We start from the raw sequence: 11,401 nt of genomic DNA on the forward strand, positions 1-11,401 counted from the left end.
TTCTTAGGGATTTTAGGGGACACTTTGAAGTTAAAAATTACCAACGATATCCTTCGTTCATCCATTTTATCCAAAGTTATACCAAGTTATCCAAATATCCTTAATTATGCGAATTTTTGTCTTTTTTCAGTCCGAGTTTTCAATTCAAAAAAATTTTTTCTTTAAAAGCGGTTTACGTTCTCGTATAGAGAATATTGTGTAGTTTTCAAAACCCTCCTTCGATTTCCTATACGGTCATTATTTCCAGAGTTATTGATTTCCAAAGTCAAAAAAACTTTTTGCTTTGATTGACGATAACTCCGCGGCAAATTATCGTACAGGCTTTTTGATTACGTCAAATTAAAGGGTATTAAATTTACTAAAAGAGCTTTTAAACGAAACAATCGAAAAATTTTTTTGAAGCCCGTAGACCTTTTTAAGACGAAAAAAAATTTCGAAAAATTTTTTTTCAGTCGTTTTCTTAGGATTTCTCCAGACCTGACGATGACAAAAAATTTTCATGGTCATATCTAAAAACTAGACACTTGGAGCTATAATTTGCTTTTTTTTTTTTTTCTGTGCGATCATTTTCCTCGGAGTTACAGCTCGCTGAAAATCACCAAAAAATTTGGAATTTTTTTTATATCCCTTAATTTTTGTGACTAGTGTATTTGTTCAGGTGTCCAACAAAATAAAAAGAACTTGTCTTTTCCAGATTGATGAAGCGCTGGTTTGAAATCTACAGTTTCTCTTAACCTGTCCAGAGATTCCCATAATGTACCGTGAGTTCCGAGATCTTCATTGATTGCTTCTTGCCTGATTTTATTACAAACGACGAGACTTGGGATTATAGGTGGTATTTGTTGACCATACTCATGAAATTTTTCTATTAGCTTCGATCTAAAGTTTTCTGTTTTTGTACATTTTAATTGTTGTTTATATTTTTCACGTAAAGGCCCAGAAATATATCTTTTTTATTATGAGCTATTTCTTTTGCGTCCAAGGTTATTATATTTAGTGTAATATTATCATTTTTACCAAAATTAAATGTTCCTTCGCCGTAAATGGCAGCCCGACACTTTTAACGGTACAAAATCCATCTATTTTAATAGTAAAATTATTATTATCAGTATTGTCCTGGTAGATATTATGAGTTGTTAAATTAAATGCGCATGGTAATTTTTGACTTACATATATTAACTCACAAACAATATGTGTCCAACCTTTTTGAAAAGACCAATATTTTTTTTTGTTTTTATCAGTTTTTTCACTGGGCTTTATTGATATCCATTGAGTTTCAGAAAACGTAATTTTAAAATTGAGAATTTTATCTTTGCACAAGTGATTATCATTCTGTGGATGGAGAGTGAAATCTTCGGATCGAAGCTCTGGCATTTCTTTGGAATCTCTTTCTTCATCAAGATTATCCTCTTCAATAGAGTTTTTATTTTTTGCTATAAAAGTTTCACCTCGATACCGTTTATAACTTTCGAAAATACCATTTCTATCCTGACGAACATAGAAATATAAGTTGGTCGGGTTCATTCGATATGTCCCAGTATCATATATCCAATGAGAACAAATCTCCACTCACACATGATCTGTTTTTGACTTCAATTTATCTTGACTATTACATAATTCAAAATTTTTAATCACGTCAAAAATTTCAAAATGAGAGACAGCAGCTCGAGACGTCATTTTCATAAACTATATATTAATAATCAATTAATTATTAATTAATAATATCATGTTTAATAATCATTCATCAAATTGCACCAGTATAATTGTTTTTCTTTATAGATACTCCTTTATGTAATAACAGTTAATTTTTTAATGAACATTAAACAATCATTATTATTTAAAGAATTATTTGTTGATAATTAAAGAACTATTAACTAAGAATAATATAATTCACAGCAACACTTTAATACAGAGCAAATTCTTATTTTATTTATTTTTTTTTTTTTTTCAAATAAAGTTATTCTTGACTGTTAATTGTTTGATTATTATTATTTAAATAATTCTTTTTTAATAATTAATGCACTACTAAGTATTAATAAAATCATATTCAACAGTAACACATTAAAATTAAACACAGCGGTGGTTTTTTTAAAGGTACGCTATGTTTGATTGTCAATTGTTTAATTATGATTATTTAAAGAAAACGAAAAACGGCACAGCGCGAATTTTAAAAAAATTAAAAATGTAGTCAAGCCTTATTTATACTTTTTTTATCAGGTATTTTTAAATTTTATTAGAATTATAAATTACAAAAATACATATAATTATTATATAAATGTATAATGAAAACATCAAAATAAAAATATTTACATCAACTAATAAAATAGCTTAATGGAGAAAATGTCTACTTTTAAGGTTTAATTTTTACCAAAAGTTATTCCTAATTTTTACAACACATTTATTATAAAAAATTTGGAAACTTTATTTACAAATTTTTATTATATATTGTTTAGTATAATTTATTATGCTTATCTGTCAACTGTAAAAAATAGTACAGGTTGCAGGTTATTCTATTATAATAAACTTTATTAAATAAATTAATGTACAAAAAGTACTAAATTCAATTTTAATATAAATACAACAAAAAATAGATTGTACAACTATTGATAGTACTTTAAACTTGGTTAGTTGATCATAATATTATTATTTTATTTTTGTTAATTCCATTTATTTTACTTATCCAAGCGCTTACATTCTAAAAGCTTTTAGAGTATCAGTTCTTAAATTAATATAAGAATTTTCACTGTTTATCTATTTGTCTTTTATTTTTATTCAATGTAACTTAGCCATTTAGAATAAAAAAAAACCCCCATTTAATTTATAACTAATAGTATGATAAAAACAAAAAAGGTACCATAGCTAACATCGATGCAAAAGAAAAGGATGCAACTCAAAGTGATACGAGATGCATTGAGCGTATGATCATAAACTTAAACTACAGCAAAAGTTTATATGAGTTAATAAATAAACCGAATAAACGATCAATTTTCTTATTTGCCTTGGCAGAGGTATCCAAAAAGCTGATCTCATAGTTCCTGACAATTACTTTTCTTTTTCCTGAGTTGACAACAGATCAGTCTTCTATATCACACCTACAGCCTAATATTATTTTTGATCTGACAGATGACTAACAAATACAAATAAATTTAATCCCGCACGCCTCTGAGGTAGAGATAGTTGCTTCAAGTTGATGTTATTTTAGACAAATATTTTCATCTACTGCTACCGGCTACTGTTCATAGATGTTCAATACAGGTGATTAAGGCACAACAGATGATGATAAACTTAATCAAATTTCACAATTAACTAAAACAGATATAATAAAAACAAATTGTAAAATAAATATACTGAATGCGTATTATAAATAATATAAGTATTAAAAAAGTAAATACATATCCAAGTCTTTTTAAGAAAGAAAAAAATATAAACTTTCTTACCAATTACTTTATCTTTTAGCCTTTGTTCCTAAAAATTGCTTTTGGTATGTCATATTCGAAATATCAATGGGAATAAATTAATTATCGAATACAATTAAGCGCTGTTGATTTTCAGTTAATCTAAATTAATAATCCTGTTATAATTGAAGCCAGAAGTCTGGGTAATAATAGCTGCAAATAAAAAAAAAGTGTGGCTATAAAAAAATGTGTAAAGTAATTAATGAATAATCAGAAGGTTTGTGGAAAAATTTTGGAAAATTTTTTTCTCAAGAATTTAATTTCCCGTAAATTTTTTTTTTTGCAAAAAGTTATTTCTTCTGATTTATGTAAACATAAGGAGACTTACCAAATTTTTATAATACTCTAAATTTAAGTAGGAAAATCATACTTTGGTGCAAAAGAGATGAATATACTTCATTTTGAATTTCTCCGCCAGAAAATGATGATTGGAGCGCTCGTCAAAATTTTATCTTTCAAATTTCTATTGGAAAAAAATTTTTTTTTTAAATACAAATAAATATAGTTGTAAATATCCAAATTTTGAATAACTGCATTTTTTTATTTTTTGTAAATTCGATTCCTTCGCCGAGATATCGATTGTCTGTTGTCCGCTAAGTTCACACTCATAGTGAAGTACCAGAGACTTATATCAAAACGGTTCTAGACGACTTTTCATATTTCAGCTGTTCAAGACTGTTCGTGACTGCAAAATTCCTCAAACTTGACTTGTTACAGACTAAACTAATGTCATGTATTCTAAACTTCAAATTTTTAATTGATAAAAAATTTTAGATCTTCGTTGCAGACTACTGCATTAATAATGTTCTGTCTCACGAAAAGAAAGTCTGCACTTCATTTTTTTTTCCAAGATTCTCACGCTTTTTTTTTCTAAGTTTCTTTAATTTTGTTCTCTTCATGCTACTCGACGTGGTTTTCTCTGATACCCAACACAATTTCAATCCCATGACCAAAATCAGGCAGTACATTAACTATCACTAATGATAGCTGACTTTCACTACTATGATTAGAATTACTTTATTGATTATTAAGTAAGGTCAGTACAAGCAGCCATAAAATGTAATGATTTCACGAAAAATTTCTATCCATAATTTGACACTTGTTTCTTGAGTGATGATCCACGAGTGAGCTGTATAAGTCCACTACTAAATATATCTAAATAGATGATGTATGATGACGTTGGATCAAACTTTTTTACAATCTTTACTTGGAGGGCGATAATCCCAATTTTAGCACTAAAAGGCACTAAAACTGTAGTTGAACCTCACTCGAGTGAAAATAACCTCAGGTTATTAACAAAACGTAAACATTAAGACGAGAGTAATTTCGCGACAGCGCTAATGTAAATATGCCCTCCGCAAGTTCCGGCGACAATTGATGACGTCATAGGACAGCAATGAACACGTACAAATAGTTTATTATAATTAATTATTATAAATATTGCAAAAATTAGATAACTCTTTTCTCTAATCAATAGAGCAAATCGAGAGCAATTAAAAAAAATATATATATGTATTAAAAGTGGCTTATTTTTTGAGTTATAAGGATTTTAATTTTTCGACTCGGCAACTTTTTAAAAAATTAATTATTAATTAACTAATAATAATATACATGGAGCAATTACGGATTCTGAAAGAGCATTCAAGGAGCAATTAATTGGCATATAACAAAATTAAAAAAAAAAAATATTCTACGCTTACTTCCTTCCGGTCATCAAATACATTCGAAGAGTCTAGCCTGGTCATATTTTTTAAAAATAAATGGATTCCATTTTATCAAAGTTAAATTTACGTTCATTAGTTTAACAAATTATATTAGTGATTATAAATTTATAAAACAAAACATATTATAAGCTAAAAACTCTGATTGCGTTTTTTTTTATCGTTTTCATTTTTTCTCGAATGATCACAGTTATTAATAATCTTTCCATAAAAAACACAATTTTCAAACTTGATATTAGAGCAGTTAAAAATTATATCTCCACTAAATATACAGTTTTGATATTGGTGGATTCATCAGATCACATGACACTGAAGTTGACAGACATTAAAAATTTTTTTAGAATTTTATGGCAATTAAATTATCATAAAAAAATTTAGTAAAAAAATTCCACATGTGAAAATTAATAAAAATTACAAGTGTAAATTTTTAGAAGCATTTTTATTATAATTGATTTGCTATAAAAATTTTCAAAATTGACAGCTGACAGCTAACTTCAGTATCATTAAGATGACAACGTATTATTCATTTTTACTGGGGTATTGAATTGACATTAATAATACTTTAATATTAAATTAACAGACGACTAAACAACATTGATAATTATTTTAAAGGTTAGAGGTAGCAACAGAAATGACAGCGGTTAACAATTTGCTATAGCGACGAAATAAATAGTCCCAAGTTACGAGTGTAACTATGCATGAGAAATTTTTTCCTCCCGTCGTTGTAGAGAGCGCACGTGTATTTCTCGCCGGGAGTAAATGTTAAACTTTCATCCCTGCTATTAGGGACGAAAGTATGTACTTTCGACCGAGGTATGAAGAAAAAAGTTTTTTCAATCTGTCTCCCAACAATTAGTTTGTTTAATTACATACAAATCTTGTGATAAAGCAATTAAAACGGCTGGTTTTATCAACCTAGATTCTTTAACGAATAATAAGTTGTTAGAATGTGTTACTTGATGGATGTATTGCTTTCAAACGTGGAATGTATCGGTTCGGTAAACTAATTCTTACAATTTGACAATGTTACTTCTAAAATTTTGAAGTTTTTAATTAGATTGACCTAAAGGCCAATCTAATTTTTCCTTATAAATAAACAATGATTTTAAAATAAATATTTCAGCTCGTAGAGCGCAGAAAATGTAATAAAATAATTTTTTGACCTCGAAGAGCTGTAAATTTTAGTATTATCTAGGGATATTTTCGGGCGCTCTGAGCTTGAAAATAGTGAGAAGTTCCACAGATTGCTTGCAGCATCAAGCTTCTTTTCTAATGTTTTTGTTTCCAATATCTTGAAAATTCTTCGTCCAATCAATTTTTGACACTGTATAACAATTGTCGCTCTTGAGAAATTGGATCGAATGCCACCAAAAAATTTTTTTTTCAACTTCTCAAAGTGTTTTTTTAAACTCTACGTTCTTTCTACGTTTTACTCTCTACGTTCAATTAAATGTTACACAAGTTACATTCAATACGCTTCTGGTCCCAATCTTCCATTAAAATTCTATTGATAACTTTGCCAAAATTCTTAGGTAAGACTAGCATAAGATTTGCCACGAAAATCTGCCATAAGTATCTCCAGCAAGACCCATAAGTAAAAAAAGACGTTAGCCACTATCGAGCTGAAAAACAGGTTTGCGCAAGCATAACCGATTAATCGGTTGATTTGTTTATGAATTATCTTTGTCGAAAAATTTCCAAAAATTGTTTTTCTCAATTATCTTACAAAATTTTAGTCAGATCAATTTTTTTTTGTAAAAATAAACTCTTGTATTGCTTAAAAACGACATCGATCGCCGCAAACCGCAAAAAAATTCACTATTTTATTTCAGAGATATTGCAATTCAGATATTTAAAAAGTAGAAATAAAGGTTGACCCTGCAAGCCATCCTTGAAATTTCCTGCTATTATCGAGCTCAAAGTCACTCCCTCCCCTTAAATTTCTCTGATAACTTCTCAATGTTAACCAGCAACCTTTCTCCCTGCCTTCCTCCCGCCTCATCTCTTTTCACCCTTTCTTTAACTCTATATCTGAACGTACTTCCCATAAGTGCTCCCACGTTTTATTCAAACCACAATACTTAAATTTCTTACTTTCCTTATTTTTCCCGTATCTGCCCCCCTTCAACCCATCTCCCAGTCTGAACTTCGCAATTTTTCTCCAACTGTCCTCACTCTGGCCACCTTTCACTTAACCTGACAATCCCCTCTTCCCCTTAAATCTCTTTCACGGTCTTATATTCCTTATTACTTTTAGATTCCCATATATTCTCCCATCTTTGCCTTTCCTGCTTTTTCTTCTCAAGTTTCTCTAAATCCGTCCCCCTTATCAATCCTTTTACCATCTCCTCTACTTCTTCTTCTAGACTCCAGCTTCTCTGCTCAAAAATTCCTTCCTCTCATTCTCTTCTCTTCATAATCCCACACCTGCCCTTATTCTGTTCTTCATCTCTATGCCAACAGCCTTCCTCCTCCCTTTTCTATCCTCTGTTTATAGTTCCATGCTCTTAACCCTACTCTGCTTTCCCACCAATTCTTTCTGTAATTCTACCCGTGATAAATACCCAACCAAAACAGTTTTACTGCAAGAAATTGCGCTAAGTCCACGTTCATAAGATTCATCTTAATGACGTTTGCCCTTTATAAAAAAAATAAGATTAATTTCAATACCTATCGTTCTTCACAAAAAGATTTAAAATACAATAGAACACCTGATGAACAATATAGTTTTTAAAAAATTAAAAAAAATTTTGTTGAAAATTTAAAAATTTTAAAAAAATTTTTTGTGCGTACTCATAGAATTTTTACCTTTTGTGGAATTAATAAAATTTAGTGTATTAAAAAACGCACAGCAAGTATGCTCAATAAATTTTTTTTTAATTTTTAAATTTTCAACAAAATTTTTTTTAATTTTTTAAAAACTATATCGTTTAATAGGTGTTCTATTGTATTTTAAATCTTTTTTTAAAAAACGATAGGTATTGAAATTAATCTTATTTTTTTTATAAAGGGCAAAAGTTATTAAGATAAGAGTCTTATGAACGTGGACTTGGCGCAATTTTTTTACAGTGAAACTGTTTTTATTCAGATTATTATTATTAATATTGTTATATATCAGTAATATTATTAAATATTATTCATAATTATTAATATTATTATTGTCGTTAATATTATTATTATCATCATTATTATTACAAAAAAAATTTTATTCTACAATAAATTCCACAGTTCAATTAATTTTTTTTGTAGTTCTATTAATTATCTTTGAATTTATTTATTTACGGCCAGTTTTTCAATCTGAGATAAATCTAAATCTAATGATAAAATATATCTATATTTTTATATATATCGATGTATTCACAATACTAATTTTGTTTTTATCTCAGATTGAAAAACTGGTTCTTAGTGCATATAGCAATGAAATAAAACTACTCACGTTGTATCACACAAACGTACATATTAAATTGCCGCTCATATTTGTAAACTCAATGACTTAAGTAACTGTTGTTGTTATTATAATTATAGGACTTTTTCTTCTCAGAATGAATATATCTAATAGTTTGAATTTTCTATATAGATAACAACGATTGGTGGCGTGAGTTTTGACGCAGAACAGTATACTAACGTACTCATGGCCTCCACAATGAAAATGAGAGCTGGCCGGGTTATGAACGTCATGTGGACTAATGATCAGATGAAAAAATTGTACATCTCTGAGCTAAAAGCCAAAGGAGAATTTTCTAAAGTGACTACACGTGACATTAGCAAAATTAAAGGTAAATATTGTATCTAAAAATATTTTTGATTGATTTAAAATGATACCTACTCGTGTGTGTCTGTGTGTTTGGCTGTGTTTATACAGAAATCCTGATTAGTTAAAAAACTTTTTGGTATTACTTTTTTCCAATTATACTGCTTAACCGAATTAATTGGTTTTGATTTGCTTTTCGGTAACCGATGTCGTTTTTTATGAGTACGAGATGATCATTTTCTGTGTATGTTCTGTTCTATTGTTAATATTCTATTGTGAATGATTTTATTTGTACCAATCCTTCGGATTTCTCAAAATTTAGTGGATTCAATCGATTTAAATTTTCTGATAATCTAAGCTTAATGAACCTTTTGAAAAATATGTCACAAACTGCTTATCAATTAGCCAATTTGTCAAACAGTCATGAAAAGTTCACAGACCCACACATACAAACATTCTCAGAAGCACAATTACGTAGTGGACCTGATAATAATTTTCTTTTAATAATTTGCAGGTATATGCAGGCATTTACAAAAAAAGCATTTCATTCCGGTTAGGCCAGGTTCAACAGATGATATTAATAAAAACATTAAAAATTGGATCAGTAATAAGTTGAAGGAAAAGAAGAGAGGCCCGAAATGTGCACGTCCTCGACAGAACTGAATTTATTTATTTAAAAAATTTTATTACCTTTACTTTTACTCTATCAGTTATGCTGAATATGCTTGGATTTTCAAAACTTAATAAATAAATATTTCATGTTAAACAGAAAAAAAGTTGACCTTGCAAGCGATGTCTCGAACTTTCTGCTATTTTCGAACCCGAATCACTCAAAAATATTCCTATATAGTTACAATATTTTTAGCGCTTCAAAATCAAAATATTAGTTCACCTGGTTTACTGTAGATTGATGTTGTTTCATTTTGCACTATTAAAGCTTCAAAAATCGGAGGTAGAAAGAAATGTCATTATTAAAATCTTTGAAGCACGATAAAACGCAATTCATTTTAGAAAGAGTTGATTCCATTTTAGAATTGATTATTCAAGTAGTTTTATAAATATAAAAAAAACGAATTTTCGGAAATATTATTTTTGAGATTCCTCAAAATATACTGAGCCAAATCGTTTCGAACGATCCCAAAATCTAAGTTCAGATAAGTCTTTTTAGATGCTACTAATTGAATCTCAATCAGTCAACCCGTTCGAAAATTATAAGAAGATAAGATAAGTACACACACATATATCGCCGTTTCAAAAGTCAGATTATTTTCCTAGTATTTCAAAACATCAACGAAAACTCAATTTTAAAAATCGGGATAAAATCAGTGACTTCCTATTTTTTTGAGAATCTTCGATTTTACTGTGTAACCACAGTAATATTCGAATCACTGTGTAGCCACAATAGAACCACAGTCGAACAACCATCCAACCACAATGGAACCATTATCAAATCACCGTTGACTCACAGTTGAACCACAGTAAAACCACTAAGTAACCGCAATGGAACCACTGTCAACCCACTGTTAAACTACAGTGAAATAACTCAATAACCACAATGGAACCATTCTAAAACCACGACAAAAACATCCTTGAACCATAGTGGATCCACACTCGATCCACTAAAAAGACATTGCCTAACCACGGTGGAACCACCGTCATACCATCATCGAACCACCGTATAGCCACCGTTAAATCACGGTGTCAAAATGGCAAAAATCTACCGTGGATCCACGGTGGTTCCAATGTGGATTTCCAGTGGATCTTCCGTTAATCCACCGTGGATCACGTGTGAATTCAATACCGCGAGGGATATCTCAAAATGTTTTATTTGTTATTTTAATAGCCTGTCTTGGAAGTAAAGATGCACGAAAACTTTTTTTTCCTGAAATTAGTTCACGGACGACCAGAGAAATTTTTCTAGTCTCCTTACACCAGCTACAAATTCTTAAAGACTTAAATGGCTCTTTTACAAGTTCATTTGATTTTTTCATTTTAGTAGAATTTAATATCAATCTTATTTGTACTAATAAGCTGATAATATAGTTTAAAGACTGTTATTGAAAATATTGCGATTATAAATTTAAAGTCTCTGAAGCTTACATTATCATTGAAAATATCAGCTTCTGAGAAAGCTCTTATTAATATCCCAATGAAAATTCAACTTACCATTTAACTTCTGTGCAGTTTCAAATTTATAGACATTCAAAATAATATACATATAAGCCTTTGCTTTCGTTTAAACTTTCGCAATTTGTTGATTATTTGTTGGTAATTTATTCAGTATAACAGTCGATAAAATAGTGTTCTATCGTTGTACTGAGATATTTTGTATGACTGTCATATAAGGAATTCATTGCATACACAACAAGATTATTCTATCGCTAAAAAGATCGATAACAGAATTTGAAAAAATATAACTTATTGTTTTGTTTTTTATTAATAACTATCTATGTAGATATGATTTAATAACACAG

At 29.2% G+C, this 11,401-nt stretch overlaps 1 protein-coding gene and 1 long non-coding RNA gene across 4 annotated transcripts in view; one reads left to right on the plus strand and one right to left on the minus strand.

Moving 5' to 3' along the window:
* Positions 1-9,701, plus strand: part of LOC141525768 (uncharacterized) — a 79,657-nt gene extending 69,956 nt beyond the window's left edge. Inside the window, exons 1-3 of one of the 3 annotated variants that reach the window (XM_074240389.1) lie at positions 6,109-6,174; positions 8,754-8,952; positions 9,442-9,701. In XM_074240389.1, the coding sequence (XP_074096490.1) occupies positions 6,124-6,174; positions 8,754-8,952; positions 9,442-9,590 (399 nt within the window). In that variant the 5' untranslated portion in view covers positions 6,109-6,123 and the 3' untranslated portion in view covers positions 9,591-9,701. Of the gene's footprint in view, positions 1-6,108; positions 6,175-8,565; positions 8,674-8,753; positions 8,953-9,441 lie in introns of those variants that run through there. The other 2 variants (XM_074240392.1, XM_074240390.1) reach the window with 2 other exon arrangements.
* LOC141525769 (uncharacterized) lies at positions 2,658-4,828 on the minus strand. The gene is made up of 3 exons (XR_012478897.1): positions 3,784-4,828; positions 3,438-3,608; positions 2,658-3,306 (listed from the first exon to the last, which is right to left on the minus strand). It is a non-coding gene; the product is annotated as an uncharacterized LOC141525769 (long non-coding RNA).
* Positions 9,702-11,401: the final 1,700 nt, after the last annotated feature.

This window comes from Cotesia typhae, unplaced genomic scaffold, assembly GCF_013202065.1.
Source record: "Cotesia typhae breed Kobodo isofemale line unplaced genomic scaffold, CoteBio_Ctyphae contig_27, whole genome shotgun sequence".
NCBI classification, from domain to species: domain Eukaryota; kingdom Metazoa; phylum Arthropoda; class Insecta; order Hymenoptera; family Braconidae; genus Cotesia; species Cotesia typhae.